A 24,067-nucleotide genomic window follows, 5' to 3' on the forward strand; every position below is an offset into this window, starting at 1 on the left:
TGTATAGACATACGATAGACCATTTTTCCTCAGTAAAAAAGGAATGAAGTACTTACACGTGCTACAACATGTACGAACCTTGAAAACTTATGCTAGGTGAATGAAGCTCTCACCAGGGAGCATCCAACTATGTTGAGATATAGTTCACATAACATATAATTCACCACTTAAAATGCACAATCCAATAGCTATTAATATATGCACAGATTTGTACAACCAACATTACAATTAATTTTAGAACATTTTCATTGCCCCCAAAAGAAATCCAAACCCGTTAGCAATCACTCTCCATTTTACCCCAACCCATGCAGCCCTAGGTAACCAATAATCTACTTTCTGTCTCTATAGATTTGCTTATTCTGGACATTTCATACAAAAGTGCTCTAATATCCTTGTGTTATCTGGAAAGATGGTAAAATTAAGTAAATATAATTTGATAAGTCAAGAATATATGCTGTGATCACTGATACAATCATGAAAAGAATAGTAAAAATGTGCATCAGTCCCAAGTTAATAATGAAGGAAACAGATGGCACATTCAAGCTGGGTAATTTCAAGAGAGCTTAATAAAGGAGCTCTTTATAAAGATGTGACCAAGTTTAAACAAAACAAAACAAAATAAAATATAACAAAAGGAGATAGTGCAGAACTCCACTGTGTCAAGAATTGTCTGAGATTTTGCTCAGCTTGCAAGCTGACAAATTATCCTGCTGTAGTTTCAAGGATGCTGGCAAAAGACACAAAACTCCTGGGTCAGAGACAAAGGAGAGTTTGTCATTCACAGTAATAGTAGTAGCCAGAGTATCAGCATTTGTGCAGTTCTCTGAGCCTGAAATTCCCATAAGGTTACATAAAGAGGTCAGGTAACACTTACACATGTAGTAGATTGCATTGCAGGAGAGGAACCATGCCACCTGACAGGGAAAAAAGAGAATAAATATCCCAACTTCATATTCTTCCCACTTTTCAATCTCTTACTGGTGTCTTCCATTGAACAACACCAACCAGAAATCAGAAAGCAAGGAAGCTCTTTGATGTCATCCATAAAGTTGACCTTCCTGGGTCCCAGGGCAAGGTGGAAAAGGATGGAAAATGAATGAGTCAGATGGGACAAATGAATAAGCAGAGGGGAAAACACGAAATAATACAAAATAATCCAAGAGAAGATAAGAAAGAAGGGGAAAAGGAAGACAGAAACGGTTAGATAAGGAGATAGCACTTCTTGGGATAGAGATTTAACCCAAAATGTTCTTCAATTGAAAGCAATGATCATCTACTTGGATAAAAACCAACTGACCAAAGAGACTTAATCATATGTCATTTACAAAAGACACTTCTAAAAATGGAGATAAAAAAAATGTTGACACAAAGTATGGACAAAAGATGTACCATAAAACATCAGCCAAACTGTATTAATATCAGACAAAAACGTGAAGGCAGAAAAGTTACTAGAGATAAAGGTGAACACCTCAAAATGCTCACTGCTTCAATCTACCAAGAAGACCTACTAATTCTAAATTTGTAAAATAATATACTAAAATTAACTTCTAAAAATATAGCTTTAACACCTATAAAGCAAAATAGAACATATACAGTAAAAAAAAAAAAATCCACAATCATACTGGGGGATTTTAATATAACATCTCTCAGAATATGGTAGAATAAACAAATAAAAAATCATTATGAATACAGAGAATTTAAACAACATGGTTGACACATTTGACCTAATTGACATGTTTTATATATATATGTAAAACAATAAATCCAACAACCACAGAAAATACCTTCATTTCAAGCACACACATACTATTATAAATGTTGATCGTATGCTGGGCCAAAAAGCAAGTTTCAACAAATTTCAAAGGACTGAAATCATATATATTCTGTGACAACAAGGAAATTAAACTATATATTAAAAAAAGAGGGCTTCCCTGGTGGCGCAGTGGTTGAGAGTCCGCCTGCCGATGCAGGGGACACGGGTTCGTGCCCCGGTCCGGGAGGATCCCACATGCCGCGGAGCGGCTGGGCCCATGAGCCATGGCCGCTGAGACTGTGCATCCGGAGCCTGTGCTCCGCAACGGGAGAGACCACAACAGTGAGAGGCCCACGTACCGCAAAAAAAAAAAAAAAAAAAGAACAAAACAAAAAGACAGCTAGAAAAACTCTATCATAATGGAAAACACATTGAATAATAATCAAAATACAGCTCATTAAAGCTTGAGAGATACAGCTATGGTCATACCTGAGAGGAAATACATGTCTTTAAATGTGAATATTAGAAAATATGAAAAGCTAAATATCAATGAGCTATAAGCATCCACATGAAAAATTTAGGGAAAGAAAAAGAATAGCAAATAAACCCAAAGAAAGTGCAAGGAGGGAAATAGAAAAGATAAGAATAGAAATAAACAAGACCAAATACAAACAGACAATAAGGTCATTCCTGAAAAGCTTTAAAATTCATGGTGAATATAATCAAGAAAAAAAAGAGAAGGCACAAATATCCAATGTTAGGAATAAGGAACAGGCCAACACAATAAATTCTTTAGGTATTAAAAAGTTAAGAAGAAAATATGAATAATTTTCTGCTAAAACATTTGAAAATTTAGATGAAAGAGATGAATTCCTATAAAATGCTACTTGTCAAATCGACACTAGAAGAAATAAGAATATTAGAGTAGTCCTATAACTATTAAAAATATTAAGTCATTTATTAAAAACTTTCCCGCAAAGAAAACCACGGTGCCAAATTACTTTATAAGTAAATTGTATTAACTATTAAGGAACAAAGAACACCAATGTTATATATACATTCTTTAAGGAAAGATAAAAAGAGGGACACTCCTCATCTATAAGGCCATCATAACCTTATACCAACCTCATAAGAATATTATGAGAAAGAAAAATTACAGGCCAATCTCATCCATGAACATAGATGCAAAAATTATAAACAATTATCAGCAAACATAAAAAAAAATGTAAGAAAGAATGAGTAGGGTTTATTCTATGAATGCAAGTTTAGTTTACCATTAAAAAAATCAACATAACTCATTACTTCAATAGAATGAAGGAGGAAAACCATATAATCAACTCAGTAGTTGCAGAAATGCTGTTTAATAATATTCAATATCCACTCATGATAAAAATTCTTAGCAAACAAGGAATATGAGGGAACCCTCCTTCCTTATGATAAGGGTATGACAATATTATATTTAGTATCTATCCATTTGAGATGGGGAATAAGACTGGAATCTGTGCTACCAACATTCATATTCAACATTGTTCTCAAATTCCTAAGCAGTGTAGTAAAACTAAAAAAAAGACATAAAAGATATAAAAATTAGGATGATGATTAAAACTGTCATAATTCACAGATAATATGGTCATGTACATTGAAAACCTAAGAATGTTTTCAGTAAAATTTCTAGAATTAACGTGTGAAAGTAATTATGTGGTAAAAAAAGATCAATACACAGAAATCAGTTGTTTTTCTCATCAACAACAAATGACAGAAAATCAAATTTTAAAAAGGTGTCCAAAGTAGTGTAAAAATATCAGATATCTAAGAACATGTTTAACAATATATGTGTAAGGTATCTATGAAAAAAACCATGAAGCATCATTGCAACAAATTAAAGATATAATCAAGTGAAAAGACATAGCAATTTCATGGATTGTGCCTTTTTAAAAATATTACTTCTCCCCAGACTGATTTATAGATTTAATATAATCCAGTCAAAATCCCTGCAGGTCTTTGCAGAACTTGTGAATCTAATTCTAAAATTAATAGACTGAAGAAGAATAAAATGAAAAGTCTTGTTTTACTGAATATTAAGACCTTTTATAAATCATAGTAATCAAGGCAATGTGATATTGGCATAAATATTGATAAATAAACCAATGGAATAGAAGAAAGAGCCCAGAAAAGACCCATGGATAGATGAACAATTGAATTAGACAAAAGAGGCACTGTAAAGTTGTGAGGAAAGAATAATCCTTTCAATGAATGAGCCTGTGACAATTACCTATTTATGGGGACAAAAATAAAACAACCTCTATATTTTCACACTTTCATACCATTAGAAAAAAAAATCAGGTGGATCACAGATTTAAATGTGAAAAGCAAAACGATAAATTTCTGCAATATATAGGGAAAATTTCTAAGCAGTATACAAAAATATCATCGTAAAAAGATAAATTTGGCTATATTATATTAAGAACTTCTGTTTATCAAAAGATACCATTAAGAGGTCTAAGATGTAAGACATAGAATGGGAGAATAGATTTACAAGACATAACTAAAAAATAGCTGGTAACTTGAATATAAAACAAATAAGAAAAAAGACAGACAACTCATCATAAAATGGGCAGGAGAATTGGTACTTAGCAAAAGAGAATGTCCAAATGGCAAATAATCACGTGAAAAAGGGCTCAACCTCATGAGTCATCAAGAAAAGTAAAATTCCACCATGAGGTATCTCCGTACGTGCACCAGAATATCTCTTGTAAAAATTCTAATAATATTCCAATTGTCAAGGATGTGAAGAACTGGGGAAAGGTATGCATTGCTGGTGGTCGTGAAAATTGGTACAATTAATCTGAGAGACGGGCAGAATCTACAGGAGATGAGCATAGACACACCATGACCTCACAATGCCAACTCCTGCATACATGCCATGCAGAAATGCATGCATATGTGCACCAAGAGAAGGGTGCAAAATGTTCACTGCAACAATACTAATAACAGTCCAAATCTGGAAATAGCTCAGATGTTTATCAGTAGTAGAATGGATACATGAGTTGTGGTATTTACATACAATAGAAGAGTTAGAAAAACTACAGATACTTGTAAAAACATGGAAAAATATGGTAAATAACGTGTAAAGGGAACCAAGTCAAGCACGAAAGGATCATACTGCATGAATCCATTTAAAGTTCCAAACCAGACAACCTACTCTATTGTGAGTACGGATGGGTTAAACTATGAGTTGATTACTCTGAAAATCTGGATTGGAGGGCGGGACTTTCGGAGGACTGACAATAATGCATTTCATGATCTGACATCGGTGTTTGCCTTGAGATAATTCATCACACAATTTTGTTTGTGAACTTCTTTTCTGTACATGTGTTATCTTTCCCAGTATAAAGGGTTAAGCCATTTGATTTGATGAGAAAGGGAGAGAATAAAGCAAGGAGGACATATTTTTCTTAGGGGTAGGAAGGCCCTACCTTATGTTATGTCTTGTAAATCTATTCTCCCATTCTATGTCTTACATCTTAGATCTCTTAATGGTATCTTTTGATAAACAGAAGTTCTTAATATAATATAGCCAAATTTATCTTTTTATGATGATATTTTTGTATCAAACTGCTTCCTTTGCCATTTTACAGGCTCAAATCAAAAGGGACAAGGGCCACTAGGGGAGGACTCGCTCTTTGGTGCCAAGATATCTGCCTTATTGTTTCAGATATCTTCGTTATGGGAAGGAAAATCTCTTTTTAACTTCCTTTTGACAGAAAAAGGCCTCTGTATTCTCTTAGGTTGTACCAGGTCTGGTAGTATTCTGCACCTTTTATATTGCATAATTCTTTATTTAGAATCATTTTTTTGTAAACCTCCTGGATACAAAAGCTAGTTTTCTTGTTGGCTTGCTTCAAAAATGTGAATGAGGGAATTCTATCATTCTTGGTATAGATCTTCAAGGTGTCTGGGAGTAAACTCAATCTTAACGTCAATCTACAAGACAAAATTATTTAGGTTCTCATTCTTCAGAGATTTGTTCTTTTTCTTTTTGTCCCCAGTTACCACAGGTACAACAATTTTTACCCATGGAAGTTAGAGAAGGAGCATAAAGCCTGCAAGTGGATACTCCCTGGATTTCCACTAAATGAGAAAATGCCCAGAGAGGGGAGACACAAATGAGATTTCATTCTAACCAATGAATACTCTTTCTCGAGGTTAAAAATTTATGCTGGGAAGTGGAATACTACTGGGCAATAGTATTTCCAGTGATTCCAAAGATACAGTTTCCACCTACTTTTCTCTGGCAAAAAAGACTGTCTGCTCTCTCTCTGTCTCTCTCTTTCTCTGTGTGTGTGTGTGTATGAGAGACAGAAGGAGAAAGAGTTGTTGAGAAAAGAGAGGGGATAAACGCCAGCCACTGATTCACTTTCCTGTTAGAATGCTCAAACTATATCATTTTTAGAAAGGAGCAATGGTTGCCTGCAGGACTTTTGGATGAAAATAGGAATGATTGATGATGATCATGATGATGAAAGTATACTTCTTTATGTCTTTAGCTCAAGTTATCTGCAAATACATGACTCTTTTTTATTTTGCTGGAATGACCTCAACATATCTGTATGCTTTTACATTAAACTCTCTTAAAACCCACATACGGAATCCAGACCATACTTCAGGGAATGGGATGGGAATGAGGGCTTTGCCTGGCACACAGCATCAATATGTTAGCTATAATGATTAGTAGTACTGATTTTATCCCTCAGGGGAACTACTGGGCTTAGCCATTGCATTGTATAAAGTGTCCTGCAGACCACACCCAATGTGTGACCCAGGCCAGTACTGCTCTTTATTGGGTCTTAATTTTGACATCAGAAAAATGAAGAACTTGGATTCTGTAAGCTCTTTGACTCAAAGATTTCCTGCCTCAGTGGAGTACTCCAGGTTTCTCACAGGCTGGGGGTGAGGAAACTCTGGGTGTCAGCAGTGGTTGGTGCCAAGGGCTGTGTGTGTGTGTGTGTGTGTGTGAGTGTGTGTGAACACACAGATATGGAGGAGGGGATTTTGCCAGTTTCTTCAGGAGGCAGTGTTTGCCTTTCCCTGGGCAGAGGTTGTGAAGGTTAAGAAAACCTGGTGTAACAGATGCCAGGGACAGAATGTTAACCTAATTTGGTCAAAGAACAAAGAGCGTGTGAAACACGTGAAAATCCCAAATAGTGCAGTGGTATGGGGGCAATTCCAGAAGAGCAGAAACAGAATTACTACCCAAGAATTCAGAGCAGGGTTGCCTTACCTCAGAGGGTGAGCCTAATGTAATTACCACTTCAAACAGTCTGGATGGTGAGGATGGAATCTTCTGGGTTGGAAGCCTGACTGTACTATTACTAGCCCTATGTTGTACCAGGTACTCCATGACACTGAGCCCCAATTTCCTTGACTGTAAAATGGGGTAAACATCTAATTTATAAGGCTGTTGTGAGGTGGAGCAGTACTAGGCAGAGTGGGGACTCAGCAAATGAGAGCTACTCTTATCAGAAGAAAATTAATAATTTTTCTAATTCCCAAGATAACGTCAGGTTTACTCATACCTTACTAAGAATCCTCAAACATCTCAGTAGTTTTCTACACTGATTGTACTCCCTGGTCCCCGTCCACCCCTTCCCCACGCCCGTGTGTTTAGCTGCGGAGTGGAAGGAAGAAGAGGCACGTGGGGGTAAAGACTGGGACAAACCTGGCCCCCTGGTCCCCTGGCCTCCAGGCACGGTGGGGCCTGTCATGGCGGCCCGGCGACAGCTTAGGTGATCTCACGCAGCAGAGCAGGAAGAATGAAAGAGTCTGGGGGTCAGGGCTGCCCAGACCCCTGCCCCGCCCGCGGTCGGCCAGGCCGGCCCTGCGCGAGCGCCGGCTCACACGGGTCCCACCTCCCGCGGCGCGGGCCCGCCCCGACCTCGGGCTCAGCCTCGCGCTCGGGCGCCCACCTGGGGAGGCGGCGGCCCGGACCTCGGGCGCCGGTAGCCAGGGCCCCGCGCGGGTGGCGCGGGCTCCGAGCCAGCGCCCCCCAGCGCCCCCCAGCGCCCCAGACCCCGAGCGGGGCCCGCCCGGCGCCCTCCCCGCCCCCACTGCGCCTCGCCCCGCCGCCCGCGGCCCCCACCCACCGGCCGCTCCTCCCCTCTCCCCACCCTCCTCCTCCGCCCCCTCCCCTCCCCCGCCGCCTCGCCTACCGCCCGGCCGAGCGTCTCAGCCGCCCCGGCCCGGAGCGCAGGCGGCGAGGCCACCGCACCTGCAGCGTGCTCGGGCTGCCGAGCCGGCACCTCGCCTCCCGCCGCCCGACCTCCTTCTCCCCACGCGCCGGGTCTCCCATGACGCCCGAGCTTCCCGGCCGGCGACAATGACCACTTCCCTGCAAGATGGGCAGAGCGCCGCGGGTCGGGCGGCTGCCCGGGACTCGCCGCTGGCCGCCCAGGTGTGCGGCGCTGCCCAGGGGAGGGGCGACGCCCGCGACCTGGTGCCGGCACCCTGGCTGCACGCGCGGGCGCTCCTGCCCCCTCCGGACGGGACCCGCGGCTGTGCTGCAGACAGGTAGGCAGCCCTCGGAGGGCGCGGGGGAGTGTCCTGGGTTGGCAGCCGGCGAAGGGGTGAGGAGGCGGTCCTAGGGGGCGAGCCATGTGCCCAGAGCGGGGCCAAGTTTGTGAAACTCTCTGAAGACAATTGCCTTTGAGCTGGCTCCTACCGGATCAGCAGGACATTGCGATCTCTCGGCGCCTTATAAATAGCATCACCGTTTCATTGAGAGCTTCGGATCTCTCTCGCCTCTGCCCGTCGGTGTGAACTAGGAGGCCGAGCCCCAGGCTGGCCAGCCCCCTTCCTTCTTGCTTCGTGGTCCTGCATTAAAAAAAAAAAAAATCCTTTTCTTTCATATATTTAAAAAATCATAGAATAAATGAGTTCACCTCCCACATAGAGTCTTACAGCGACCCTGGAGAGGCAAAGCACGGATTGACATTTGAGCAGTCTCGCTGTTCAGCAGGAAAGAATAGAGGCTTTAAAAGGTTTCCCAGTCTCCATAGCATTCAGCACTAAGTGCCTGTAGAGTTCACAATTTCGCACATACTTCAGGAAAGAAAAAGGATGCAACAATACAAAAATCTGTAGTCCTTTATATTCATACATTTAAGTGGTGCTTTTTTTTTTTTTCTTCTTCAGATTTTCAAAGTGCTTCAACTTCACTGAAGTTAAAATTACTCCGCAGTGGACTAGAGTACATTAACACTAGCAAGTTCTATTCACTTAACCTTCTCAAAAACACTGCCTTGCAGTTTAGTATCTATAAGCACTTGAAAAATCAACAGACTGTGTGTGGGCAACATTGTGAATGAAATTTGAAGTGCAATGAACCACCGCTATAATTAATAAACCATAACTTCCAAAAGTGATTAGTAAAATAGCATAGGGATGAATTCAGTAAATGTTTATAGACTTTGTCAATTTAGTGGATGCAAAACAATGTCTAGCTCCTCAGGATGATTTTTGCATCAATCATTCTGTAGTCTGTATTTCAGCTTCAGGAAAATTATCAGAAGTGCTGGAAATGGGGTTTCCAGGCCTGGTGATTTTTTTTTAAAGGCCCCCAAAAAAGGAATACAAAAGAAGATTGATTTATATCAATTAACTAACTTATTTTGACCCATAGAAAGTACACCACAGACCTTTGCCATATACTTTATATAATACTAGTGTTGTCACAGAGTGGTGCATGCTGGCCTTAACTTTTTAATCCTGACAGCAATTATATTTTACATTCTGTTTTATGTAAATTACATTCTATGTTCTCTTGGTGTAGGAGAAAAAAGAAAGATCTTGATGTTCTGGAAATGCCATCTATTCCAAACCCTTTTCCTGAGCTATGCTGCTCTCCATTTACATCTGTGTTGTCAGCAGGCCTGTTTCCCAAAGCAAATTCAAGGAAAAAACAGGTATGCATTTAAAAGTGTTCTAATTCAAAAATCTTAGGAATTCTACATCCATTTAGTCTTTAAGATACTCTTACACTATTAACAAAGTATCAGCATGGCCTATTTTAAATAACCCTATTGACTGATATAGTTCGTAGCCATTAGTTTCCTTCAGGGTCTCAGTTTTCACATCTGTATAATGGGAACTTTAAAACTTACATGTCAGACTTTTGGGATGCGTTAAATGAAAGAATATATGTAAAGTACAGAGCCTGGGAGCTATTATTCTTCACATTGTAGGTGGGAGAGTTATATATGATAACAGCTGAACGATTTTAAGTCAGAAATTGGAAGGGCTGGCAGTGGTGTTGGGGTGAGAAGGGGATTGACTGGTTCTTTTAATACCTTCTTTAATCTTTCACCTTTTCAACCCAAGCCAATGTTATTTACTAAAGGAAAGTGATAATGGTGAACTGTGGTGAAAGGTAATAGGAGTTTTGGACTCCGCAGGTTTTCTTTCATTTCAGCGAATTCCTCAGTTTGGAGGCTACTGGCTGCAGAAGGCAGACGACTTATAAGTGATGATTAGCTTATGAACTTAATTTTTATGATTTTCTTTCTTTTCAAGTTTCTATTTTGGGACTGACTTGAGCAAATTAAACATCAAGGACCAAGCAACTATGGGGAGATCCAAAACAATTATACATTTTTTGAAAAAAAATTAGTGTATCCTAGGATAATCCCATCTCTTTTGAATATGCTTTCTCCCAATTTTGAATCAACAAAACAAAGAGAAGCTTCACTATGTAAAATGTACCTTGTTCTTGCAAGGGTAGAAACAATAAATTTAAATAGTCAGATGCTTGCAACAAGGAGAGGGATAATGAACAGAGAGGAGAAGACAGTCAATTATTTTCCCCCATCTGTTGTTCTCTTTTGTTTTTTCAGCACTTTACTACCTGTGGTGGGTTCAATAATGTGTGTTTATAGTTTTAGGAATGAAGGAAATGCCCCAGGAAATAGATGAATTCTTGATAACATACAGTAATAATAGAGACAGTAGAGAAGCATTCCATGGGATGTTGTATTTTGATGGATGTCTGGTATAATAAGACTTATATACTTGTTTTTTGGGGGGGAGGGAGGGGGTTGCAGTTTAATTGGTACATGTGCTTTTTGGATAAGGATTGGAGAAAGTGGGAGTAAATATTCCTGGAGCAGAGGTATGTTCTGAATTAGAGTCTTTGATGGGGGAGGCAAGTCCTTCAGTATGTGGGACTGAGACTTTTGATGGGGAGATGATCAAGGAGGATACTCTTTCAAGAGCTGTAAAGACAGAGCCCAAGGAAAAAACAGCCCTGCTGAAATGTCTGGGCCTTTTAAGAACTTGGCTTTGGGGTTAAGATATAAGATGGGAATGTAGATGATAGATTTGTCTGTGCGTCATGGTGGTGGAAAAGATCGATTCTGGACTGTCCCTATGATCCAGAATGGGAAAAGGAAATATCTGATGATGGCGTAATAGGCATTTGGGGATTTAATACATTGTTTCCCTATGTTCCTTGCACCATCCTAGGCACTGAGGCACTGAGCTGGGCAAAAATGCCATTCGAAGGGTGTTTATCAAGGTGTGACTTTGATTCGGGGTTGGGTTAAGACTTAGGAGTTGAACAGAGGAAGGAGAGAGGACAGGGTCTACTCCGACTTTAATTTTGTGAATGAGCACTGGGAGAATGCCTCATCTACCAGATGTGTCCAAGGGGCAGCGTTTGTTTTGAATAGGGAGAGAATGTTTTATGCTTAAGTTACTAGAGGGAGAAAAACGAGAAAGAGAGTGGGTGTGAGTGTCAGGGTCAAGTAAAGGTTGTGGCCTAAGTATGGGTAGTCATCAGCCTAGAGTAAGACGTCTGATCTTGGGGAATAACATTTCTTCAGATCAGGTTTAGCAAATCGGCAACATGGGAAAAGGGTGCTATGCTACCCTTGACTCTGACCAGTTTCCTGCTTCGGCCTTGTGTCCTGTTTCCACGGTGACCTTTTCAGAGAGCACTGCGCCCACACAGACAGCTGTGCTGTTGCAGGAGCAGAGTTCTGGCCTGACTCCTGGAGACCAGTCCCAAAGGGATGTTTCCACCTGAGAAGTACCTTTCCTGCTCCCTCTGTCTTCCTTGGCCCAAAGGTTGGGGGTCCCTATGAAGAGAAGGTTATCCCAGAGTTGGGGAAGAGGAAGGTTCCTTTTTGCATTCTTTTATGTTCCCTTTTCCCCACCTGGACTTTGCATTTAGAACTGATCCTTTAATGACTCTGTCAGTAATTCTCCCAAGCTCAGTGTCTTTGTGACACAGATTACCCTTTTACAAGATGATATTTCAGGCCCAATTATCTCTGACCTTTGGTTGAGATGAGGTAAATGACTATATGTGCTAGGTTTCTATTGACTATTATTTATGACTGAAACATTATAGGAGACGATGTCTCATTTCTTTATAGTCTCTCTTTCATTTGTTTTGTTTAACCATTCCAGTCATTTTAGCAATTCTTTTCTCCCCATAGAAAAAGTGAAGAATTGCACTTGTTACTTATAAATAAATGACCAGAAAGTTTGAAAGAATCCAGACTGGAAACGTTAAATTTCATGTGGCCTTTCAAAACCACAGTCAAAAATCATTTTACAGGCCATAAATATTTTTTTTTTTTTTACAATTTGAGATGTCTCCATAATGCATGAGTGGTAAAATGCATTGAAGCTGCAAATAGGATATGCTTTATCTCTTTTTGCAAATAAAATGTCTCAAAGTATACAATACTGTATGCTTGCAGTATTTTTATTTTAAAATAAGAACTAGATTGAGCTAAAATCTGGATTCTTTATTCCCTCTCCCCACTTTTTTTTAATAGTACTGGCCAGATGTATTTTTAAAGCATATTTCTTTGTGTTTATCAATGAAGCAGATTTAAAGTGTATGCTCCATATACATGGTTCAGAAAAGTTACCTGCAATTTCAACTTTATATGAAAAGTGACTTAACTTATGAATTTAGGTGTCTTACTTTTTTTTCTATTTCAGATTGAAATTTACCAGGAAATCATGCTTTAGCACTTATTATTTGAAGAAGGGGAAAGAATAAGATATATTTGCCCCTTGCAAAAGAATTAGTTCTTTTCTCGAGTTTGTCTCCCCCCAGGTTATTTTTGTGCTTGGACTCAGTTTGTGTGGTAGCTCTGCTTAATTGCTTTCCAGGATTTATGTAGGATAACTAATTCAAAATAAAACTACTGAAGATTTTAAAGATAAAAAATCACCTGTGAAAAACAGTGTGTCATGGAATGTTCAAGCTGGAAGAGATCTTTGAGATGATCTAGGTGAAGCACTCTTCTTTTACAGATGAGTAAGTTGAGGCTAAGAAATGCTATGTGGCTGATGGTGTCACAGCTAGGACCTGAAAATCAGATTTCTTTTTTTTTTTAATTTTTAAATTTTCTATTAAAATTATTTTTAAATTGAGATATATAAAGTGAGATATAACATTATATTAATTTCAGGTGTACAAGATAATGATTTGATATTTGTATATATTCTGAAACGATCACAATAAGTCTAGTTAACATCTATCCATACATAGTTACAAATTTTTTTTTCTGGTGATGAGAACTTTTAAGATCTACTCTTTTAGCAACTTTCAAATATACAATATAGTATTATTATACAATATAGTATACAATATATACAGTATACAATATACAATATATACAGTATATATAGTATACAATACTACAATATAGTATTATTAACTATAGTCTCCATGCATTACATCCCCATGACTTATTTATTTTTAACATCTTTACTGGAGTATAATTGCTTTACAATGTTGTGTTAGTTTCTGCTGTATAACAAAGTGAATCAGCTATATGTATACATATATCCCCATATCTCCTCCCTCTTGCGTCTCCCTCCTACCCTCCCTATCCCACCCCTCTAGGTGGTCACAAAGCACCGAGCTGATCTCCCTATGCTATGCGTCTGCTTCCAACTAGCTATCTGTTTTACATTTGTTAGTGTATATATGTCCATGCCACTCTCTCACTTTGTCCCAGCTTACCCTTCTCCCTCCTCATGTCCTCAAGTCCATTCTCTACATCTGTGTCTTTATTCCTGTCCTGCCCCTAGTTTCTTCAGAACCATTTTTTTTTTTTTAGATTCCATATATATGTGTTAGCATACGGCATTTGTTTTTTTCTTTCTGACTTACTTCACTCTGTATGACAGACTCTAGGTCCATCCACCTCACTACAAGTAACTCAGTTTCGTTTCTTTTTATGGCTGAGTAATATTCCATTGTATATATATGCCACATCTTCTTTATCCATTCATCTGTCGATGGACACTTAGGTTGCTTCCATGTCCTGGCTATTGTAAATAGAGCTTCAATGAACATTGTGGTACTTGACTCTTTTGAATTATGGTTTTCTTAGGGTATATGCCCAGTAGTGGGATTGCTGGGTTGTATGGTATTTCTATTATTAGCTTGTTAAGGAACCTCCATACTGTTCTCCATAGTGGCTGTATCAATTTACATTCCCACTAACAGTGCAACAGTGTTCCCTTTTCTCCACACCCTCTCCAGCATTTATTGTTTGTAGATTTTTCGATGATGGGCATTCTGACTAGTGTGAGGTGATACCTCATTGTAGTTTTTTTTTTTTTTTTTTTTTCTGTACGCGGGCCTCTCACTGCTGTGGCCTCTCCCACTGCGGAGCACAGGGTCCGGACGCGCAGGCTTAGTGGCCATGGCTCACGGGCCCAGCTGCTCCGTGGCATGTGGGATCCTCCCGGACTGGGGCACGAACCCGCATCCCCTGCATTGGCAGGCAGACTCTCAACCACTGAGCCACCAGGGAAGCCCCCTCATTGTAGTTTTGATTTGCATTTCTCTAATGTTTAGTGATGTTGAGCATCCTTTCATGTGTTTGTTGGCAATCTGTGTATCTTCTTTGGAGAAATGTCTGTTTAGATCTTCTGCCCATTTTTGGATTGGGTTGTTTGTTGTTTTGATTACAAGCTGCATGAGCTGCTTGTAAATTTTGGAGATTAATCCTTTGTCAGTTGCTTCATTTGCAAATATTTTCTCCCATTCTGAGGGTTGTCTTTTCATCTTGTTTATGGTTTCCTTTGCTGTGTAAAAGCTTTTAAGTTTCATTACGTCCCATTTGTTTATTTTTGTTTTATTTCCATTTCTCTAGGAGGTGGGTCAAAAAGGATCTTGCTGTGACTTATGTCTTATGCCTATGTTTTCCTCTCAGAGTTTGATAGTGTCTGGTCTTACATTTAGGTCTTTAATCCATTTTGAGTTTATTTTTGTGTATGGTGTTAGGGAGTGTTCTAATTTCATTCTTTTACATGTAGCTGTCCAGTTTTCCCAGCATCACTTATTGAAAAGGCTGTCTTTTCTCCATTGTGTAATCTTGCCTCCTTTATCAAAAATAAGGTGACCATATGTGTGTGGGTTTATCTCTGGGCTTTCTATCCTGTTCCATTGATCTATCTTTCTGTTTTTGGGCCAGTACCATACTGTCTTGATTACTGTAGCTTTGTAGTATAGTCTGAAGTCCAGGAGCCTGATTCCTGCAGCGCCATTTTTCTTTCTCAAGATTTCTTTGGCTATTCGGGGTCTTTTGTGTTTCCATACAAATTGTGAAATTTTTTGCTCTAGTTCTGTGAAAAATGCCATTGGTAGTTTGATAGGGATTGCATTGAATCTGTAGATTGCTTTGGGTAGTATAGTCATTTTCACAATGTTGATTCTTCCAATCCAAGAACATGGTGTATCTCTCCATCTGTTTGTATCATCTTTAATTTCTTTCATCAGTGTCTTCTAGTTTTCTGCATACAGGTCTTTTGTCTCCTTAGGTAGGTTTATTCCTAGGTATTTTATTCTTTTTGTTGCAGTGGTAAATGGTAGTGTTTCCTTAATTTCTCTTTCAGTGTTTTCATCATTAGTGTATAGGAATGCAAGAGATTTCTGTGCATTAATTTTGTATCCTGCTACTTTACCAAATTCATAGATTAGCTCTAGTAGTTTTCTGGTAGCATCTTTAGGATTCTCTATGTATAGTATCATGTCATCTGCAAACAGTGACAGCTTTACTTCTTTTCCAATTTGGATTCCTTTTATTTCTTTTTCTTCTTTGATTGCTGTGGCTAAAACTTCTAAAACTATGTTGAATAATAGTGGTGAGAGTGCACAGCCTTGTCATGTTCCTGATCTTAGAGGAAATGGTTTCAGTTTTTCACCATTGAGAATGATGTTGGCTGTGGGTTTGTCATATATGGCCTTTATTTTGTTGAGGTATGAAAATTGGATTTCTTGAGGCTTTGACGGCCCTTTCTTAGGAAGGTACAATTTCCACAGAAATTGAGAACCATAAGAGTAGCACAGTAATAAACCTATATCAATTGTTGTTAGTTACAACTCTGCCCATAATACAAAAGCAGAGGCAACAAATGCCATTTGATAATTTCCACCTAAGGACCTGGATTCTTGTTTTTTTTTTTCCCTTCCTCAAATATAACTGTCTCTTTGTGTTTTTTCCCTCTAACTTTCTTCCTTCTTCTCCCTAAAATTGATATGAAAAATCTATCAAATAATTGATCTATCAACAAGTAAGGTTTATTAGTTTTATTAATAACCAGATTTTGTGTTTAGTTTACAGTCCACAGTCACACTAAAGCCAGGAAGTGGGTCTGTCATCCACATTTTAAGATTATTTTTTTTAAGTACATAAACAGGAAGTGATTTGCCCATGCTTCCACAGTTTAGACAAAGGGAGATAAAAAAGAATGTCATTTCCGAATGTGTTTGCCCCTCACCACACTGGTTTTGGTTTATTCCGTATTGAGTTAAACCTTTTTGTATATCTCAGGAAAGTAAAAACTATCTTCCAAATAATTAAGAAATTATTTTCCACATGCTCTGCCTTTGATTTCATTTTCATCTCACATGTCAGGTACTGTCAAAAAATAAGTTCATCTCTGTCCCCAAATTAAACGGCCTCTGATGTCATTCCTTCATGATGTCAGTAACGATCTTAATTTGTACCGTGCGAAACTTGTATGTGTGGTTCTTGTGTGGCTGCTGCATTATCCAAACTCAAATACTCATTTCTCCAATATACACAGAAGTAGAAAGCAATGAACTATGCCCTCATATTCTCATTTTCCAGATTCAGCATTTATCAAGATTTTGTCTCATTTACTTCATCTATTCCTTTTTGAAATTTTTATTGTATTTGTTGAAGTACAATAAATAAATTACTTAAAAAAAAGTAAAACCTGGACATCCTGTCACTGAATCCCTACCTAGTTTTGTATGCATTGCTGAAAAGTACATTTTTTCATTTAACCAACATGCCATTATTCCCTAACAAAAATAAAAATTCCTTGGTATCATTTAAAATCATTCATAATCAAATTGTCTTAGTTGGAATGATACATGAAATCCTCAAATTACAAGCTGGTTATGTTTCAAAATCTTTTTAAATTAGGTCTTTGGCAATTTAAATTTATGTAAACAGCATATCAATTGTATTTAGGTCCCCTTGGCCATTTTACAAAATCCTATATAACGTAAAATGAAACGTAAATTTCATATATTTGCAGAAAATATAAGACACTTTCTCCACTGTCTCTCTTTTGTTTTCCCATAAAAACAGCACATAGTCTCTGCTTCTTTCTCTAAATCCATTTCATCCTCTGACATTTCTCTACAGTCTTGCTTGTCTTGATTGCATATCACTGCCTGTGGCCCCCAGTGGCCACCCCGATTGGAATAAATATCTCCTCCTATTACTGGTTTAGCATGTGCTAACTGACTGGAATCTGTCTTTGGAGAGAGCTGTTAGCCCCGTGTGTTCCACTCTTATTCAGTCAGCTTTGGCCAAGGGGACACAGGGACCTGGACCGATGCTCACTCAGCAAGCGTAATGGAACAAATTCTGTGAGTAGGAAGTGCGAGTTCAGTAGGTATGATGTATGGAGGTGGGGAGGAAACAATGGACAACTAGTAGCCTAGGGAAAAAAAGCTGAAGCAAAAAACAGTTGACATATAAACAAATTCTTATAATATATGAATGATACATGGTAACCCACTGATTAATTTGGCTGACTTAGCCTCCACAATTCACAGTATCCAACTCCTTTGCCTCAAAGCATTTAATTCACGTGAAGGGCATTTATTTGACAGTGGTTTCAGTTGATGCCACCCTACAGTGATGGTCATCTTCCTTGGTCCTTGTCCTGAGCCTGCATCTTATTGAGGTCCCTTAGCCTCTGATGACAGGAGCTATCAACTCAGGATCCTCCCTACTTCATGCTAGTTACCTTTGTCTGTAACAGAGACAGCTGTCTCTTCCTATTTTAAAACTTAAATCGCCTAGCAGATCTTCTGCTCATCAAGGTTTTACTTCCAGTTTGAAGGTTGCCTCTAATTTTTAGTTAATTTGCAGGATACACTTGCAGTCCAACCTTTATCTGCAACATAACTTTTATTTTCTACTTCTTTGAAAGCTCAGCTTCTGGTTGGTTTTTCCCTAGGGGCATATATTATGTTCTATCAGGAGAAGGAAAATTGGAGTCATTCATGGTTCAATATAAATGTGGATCTTAATATAAAAAAGCTTTCTGCAGTTTTATGGTTGTTGCTTTGAATCATGTCAGCTTATATGGCACAGTAATAAACTCCATTGTATAAGTATACACTGATTTGAGTAAGGATAAGCAGACTTGGGAATTGTCCTTTTGGTACTCTAGGTAAGGGATGGCTCAATGGAGAACCTAGGAAATGGCCACAAGTCTTTGCCAATGAAAGGGAGTGGAAGGGAGGCTTCCAGAATCAGTTTAGAAGACAAATGGGTGAGCTGACATAGGGAGAGCATCTTTTACTTCTTGTCCTCCCCTTTGCTTCCACTCATTGAGTAGTTTTCAAAGCCACAGAGAAAATAAACACAAACGGGAGGATTAACATTCTTAACTAGTTTACAAACGGTTCTGTCTATTCCAAAAGATCCTTTTTAAGTTGGTTGTTGACTCACATGTATTTTTCCATAGATGTAATGTTAGATGTGGTGGTTAGGTTGTTAGGGCAGGCAGTAAAAGTTTTTTTTAACCCACGATAGCTCCCCCAGATGGTAGATTTACAACATCCTGTGTGCTAGTTTTTTAATACAGTTTCTATGGAAAGATGTGGGGCCATATGATGTAATTGAAAGATATTGGACTAGGAATCCACAAACTTAGTTTTTAATTTGGTCCTGCCGCTGCTGAGTGATGTGATATGAGCCTATTAACCACACTTTCTGGGCCTGAGAGTGCTACAATTTTATTCTATTCCTAAAGCAAGTGATTCTAATGACTCTTGAAGTACTAATGATTCCGTAGTAGACGGGAGGCTTTTTTGGTCCCATTGGCCCCAGCAGTTCCCTCTCAGTCTTTGTTCAGATCTTCTCACGTGGTTACCACACCTCCATTGATGAAGAGAACATTTGGGTGCCATGGGGCAAGGTGCACAGGAGCCACCTTTATGGAGATGATGTGGGCAGGAAGGGGCTAGTTAAACTCGAAATTGTGCATCGAAGTCTAGGTCCAAATAATAGAGAGTCAGAAAAAGTATTGTATCTGGGAGGGGCCAGGTTGGGTGGTGAAACTGTATTTAAACTTAGAAATAAGGGTATGAGATTAGATATGAACATCGGAGGCTGGCATAGGTTCAGTATGCACCTGGTTGTGCTTGGCTTACAGGGTTTGAGGTAGTTATAGCTTCTAAGTCCTTCTCTAAAAAACTCTTGCTCAAGTCATCCATTTGATGGCTCAAGTCACCCACTTGATCACTCAAGCCAAAAACCAAGGAGTCCTCTTTCTGGCCTTCTGTCAAGTACTGCTACATCTTTCATCACAATATACTTGAATCCATAAACTTCTCTCTGTCTCCACTGCTACCATCCCAACTTGAGCTACTGTCTTCTGACATTTAGGCACCTTATAAATGGCCTCCTTGCTTCTATTGACACTTTAGCTTATTTTGGTTCATTTTCCATACACTTGCTAGAAATGCACTTTTAGAAATGTTGATCACATTATCTCACTCCCTAGTTGAAAACTTTTTGATAGCTTAGGATAAAATTCAAAATTCTACCTTGGCCTACAGGATTCTATGTGGTTTGGCTTCTGTCTGTGTGTTAAACTGTACTTGCATTCTACTCTTTATTCGTTATACTCCAGCCACAGTAGAGGGACAGTCCTACCTGAATGTGAACTTGGCAAGCTTTTTTCTACCTCAGAGCCTTGAGCTTGGCTGTTTCCTCCATCTGGAACCTTTTTTCCTGGTTCTTTACAAAGCTGACTCTTCTTTATTCTTTAGATATCAGCATAAGATCATCTCATCAAGGAGGCCTTTTTTGACTAAAGTATCCCTCTACACAGTTTTGTTTTTTTTTTCCATCCTATCACATTTCCTAGTATATTTCCTTGGTTGTACTTACCATAATCTGAATTGTCTCATTTATTTATTTGCTCTAATTACTGTTTTTCTTTCCAAATAAAATACTTTGGTTTTGTTGTTCTTGGGTTCTTTCCTTAAAAGAATTAATGAGTAAATGGATTAATGAAGATAAGTAGTTAAAACCAGTTTAACAAATTATACTTTGACATATTTATTCTAATCATGATTAATCATCTTCCTCCTCTTCATCAAATTTTAAAACATATTTCTAATTTTGTGAAAAGATTCTATTAACAAAAACAAAGTTATATACTAGGCTCCTGGACCAGTGAGATTTTAGCAGTATATGTCTTTTGCTTCCGTTACACGCATAGGAAATTTTGATCATGTGCAATGACATTAACGGATATATTTCTGATTTTAATCATTATTCTTATCTAATGGAATTGTAAGTGAAAAGAGCATGGTGAATTGTTATACTTCCAGCGTATAGTGTTAAAAATCCACACAGTTAGAAAAAATTAAGTGGAATATCAATTGTGTTTATAATACGGGGTCTCTTAGAGCAAGGAGTAGATGTTAGCAAATGTTTTAATTGTTACCTGTTAATGTCATTGGTAAATGATTTAGGCCAGTGCTCATGCTGTAGAAATGGGGAGACATATACACCATGGATATACATGAAGCTTTCCAAGAGATTTGCAAACTCAAAGATTTAAGATAACCAGTTTTCAGATCCTCATCTTCCTTTTGTACTTTGTCCTAAAACCCACCTGTGTTCATAGTAACCTTCTCACTTGGTGCGTTACCCCGGGGCATGTAAACCTCTAGGGCATCACACACAGGGAAGGCTTCCTTTAATGATTAATCAAAGTACCATGAATCAGAAGGGGTTCCTGTCTTTTTATGCCTTATATTTCTGTTAAGGGAAGACGTAGTTAGAAATAAGGATTTTGGCTAGTGCTGAAACATTCTGAATTCAGATATATGATGATGTGATGGGAGTAATGACAATTTTCATTTTTCATTTTTCAATTTTCATTTACTGACTTCAGTTCTTCCCTCTACTGACTGTTGTCAAACATATGTAGCCTTTGAGGGACAGTTTCCTAAGAACAAAGCAAGTAGCGCACCAGTGGGAAACACTGAATGCTGAAAATGGCCTTTTGTGATGTATTTTCCACTCTTCTCACCACTTGAGACACATCCACAGCTGAAAAAAAAGTGCACCTACAAACATCTGATGTTATATATAGGTTAGTGCTGTGGGTGAGGGAAGTTCTCTGGGAAGCTGACTTGGAGCCTAGGTTTGCCTGCAGGAAGTTTACTGGGGCTCAGAGCCCTTGCAAACAATGCCTACGGGATGGACACAGGGACAAGTTGGGCTGCAGTGCAGCCACAAGAGCCATCAGCTGATCCCCTAGGAGCTCAAGCTGGGATGGCCTTACAGAATTGTTCAGAATTAGGGCACAGAGGCTGGGCTGCCCTGCAAGGACCTGATCTTGGGCATGGTGGCTCTCTTCAGCTGAGAGCAATGGCAGGCAGGGAGGACTTAGCTGGGTCTTAGTGACTGACACACTAAAAGCTGGGAGAATTAGTGCTTCACTCCTGAAGGGGGCAGGCTTGGACAGTGTGCTGCAGCATCTACAATAGTAGTTTGGATTATTTTAAATGTAACAGAAATCCTGTTTGAGACTACCAAATTTTTGAAGATAAATTGGATAAAACTCAAGGATATAATTTGTACATAATTTCTTTCAGATCTTGTGTCTTAATATTGTCCTGTTTTATCAAATCATATAATGAAATATGAATTCCAGTCAGTTCCCATCCTATTTTATCATAAAATATATTAATATTTTCCACTTTCTATTAATAAAATATACTAGCTGCTAGACTAATTTTTAAAAGTATATACCATTTGCTTTCATTAAAACCATAAGAAAATTTTATCATGATGAATACTACAATTAATGAAGCTGTTTCTAATTTTATACTTAATTGTTAAAAATTATATCCAAAAGCTGAAAATCAAGGTAGAAATGTACACTTACACAATTGCCAAAGGAACTCTATGGCCTTCCTAGCACTTTGTCATACTCCTCAGAACTCTTAATTCTGTATTATTTTAATTTTGAGAGCTTTCAGCTCTTTCTTTTAAAAGATGTATTCCATAATGAATTTTTAGTGGTCTTCAAAATATTTTTTCTCAGAATGCTTATTGATAACTCTGTTTGAATTGAAAAGTAAAGTTGGACTCTATTTGATAGAACATTAATCTGATTTGGCTGATTGATTTGAGAGTGAGGACTAACTTTTCCAATTATATGGTTGACATTTTTCTTAAACTGAATGAACTAAATTTACAGTCCTAAACTTTTTTTTTAATGTTTAACTTAGAAGGATTACAAAAATATTTTTATTGAAGTATAGTTGATTTACAATGTTGTGTTAGTTTCTGGTGTACAGCAAAGTGATTCAGTTTTATATATATGTATATATTTTTTCATATCCTTTTCCACTATGGCTTATTACAGGTTACTGAGTATATAGTAGTTTGTACCTGCTAATCCCAAACTCCTAATTTATCCCTCCCCTATTCCCTTTTCCCTTTGGTAACTGTAAGTTTGTTTCTATGTCTGTGAGTCTGTTTCTGTTTTGTGGATAAGTTCATTTGTATCGTATTTTAGATTCCACAAATAAGTGATATCATATGATATTTGTCTTTCTGTATCTGGCGTACTTCACTTAGTATGATAATCTCTAGGTCCGCCCATGTTGCTGCAAATGGCATTATTTCATTCTTTTTATGGCTGAGTAATATTCCATTTCTATATACATATCACATCTTCTTTATCCATTCATCTGTTGGTTGCTTCCATGTCTTGGGTACTGTAGATAGTATACATCCCTAAACTTTTGATGAAAATGCATTTAAAGCACATTATAAGACAAAAGCATTTTATTAAGAAAATTGGAAATAATGCAAAACCCTCATCAGTATGTTGGTTTAGCCAAAGTGTGTTAAAATTAACACTTTTCCCTCATATTTTTCTGAGTGTTTTACTTTGAACAAAGTATATTTAAGTGAAAGAGTACCATATTGTTAATGGTAAAGCCTTGTTGATAAATTATCCAGAAATTGAGAAAATGAATGAATACGATTGGGTAACAAATCTTTTCCAAGTCAGGTGGTTTACATTCATTGTTTTCAGTTACATTGTAAGAAACCTTAGTTGATTTACTGGATGATGGGTCATTAGAAACTATTTTTAGCTCAGATGGAGTTCAAAGATTGTCATTGCCTTCTGCTACCTCTGCACTCTTTTCTCCCTGACTCAGCTTAGTTTTTCTCTCTAGCACTTACTGTAATCTGGCCTATTACATGTTCACACATGTATCTGTTTATTCTTCCATTGCCTTTTCCCACGAGAACATGAGCCCTGTGAGGGCAGGGACTTTGTTTTATATACTACTCAATCTCCACCAGATAGAGCAATGCCTGGCATTTAATAGGCCCTCAGTAAATTTTACTGAATGAAAGAATAAATGAATGAATTAATGCATGGGGAAGGAGCAGAGGAAGTAGTTATTATTAAGGGAAGGAATGAGGGAATATTTGAGAATGTACTGATAGTTTAATATAAATGATAAAGAGTTGGAAGGAAACTTGGGAATGTGAATTTAGTTTAGTTACTGGGAGAAGTCTGACATTGCTAGATGTTAAAAGAGATCCTCATCAGGATAAACATTTGAGTATTGATTTACCACTATTAGCACATTCTGAATTTGGATAACCCCTGCTTAGAATAAATACTGTTCTTTGCCTCTTTGGTCTCCTTATAAGGGTTTTCAGTCTTACCAGCCCAGGAGTGCCAGTT

General features: G+C 38.3%; 1 protein-coding gene across 11 annotated transcripts in view; it reads left to right on the top strand.

Annotated features, from left to right (window-relative positions):
* The first annotated feature begins 7,579 nt into the window (after positions 1-7,579).
* The window catches only part of GRB14 (growth factor receptor bound protein 14), a 124,856-nt gene continuing 108,368 nt past the window's right edge, over positions 7,580-24,067 (top strand). For 3 of the 11 annotated variants that reach the window (XM_027129632.1, XM_027129674.1, XM_027129691.1), the window contains exons 1-2: positions 7,969-8,320; positions 9,582-9,714. In XM_027129632.1, coding sequence (XP_026985433.1) covers positions 8,130-8,320; positions 9,582-9,714 — 324 coding nt within the window. In that variant the 5' untranslated portion in view covers positions 7,969-8,129. Of the gene's footprint in view, positions 8,321-9,581; positions 9,715-24,067 lie in introns of all 11 variants that reach the window. The other 8 variants (XM_027129616.1, XM_027129628.1, XM_027129635.1 and 5 more) reach the window with 6 other exon arrangements.

The sequence above is a fragment of the Aethalodelphis obliquidens genome, unplaced genomic scaffold, assembly GCF_003676395.1.
Source record: "Aethalodelphis obliquidens isolate GAN/ISIS:26980383/991018 unplaced genomic scaffold, ASM367639v1 scaffold2, whole genome shotgun sequence".
NCBI lineage: Eukaryota > Metazoa > Chordata > Mammalia > Artiodactyla > Delphinidae > Aethalodelphis > Aethalodelphis obliquidens.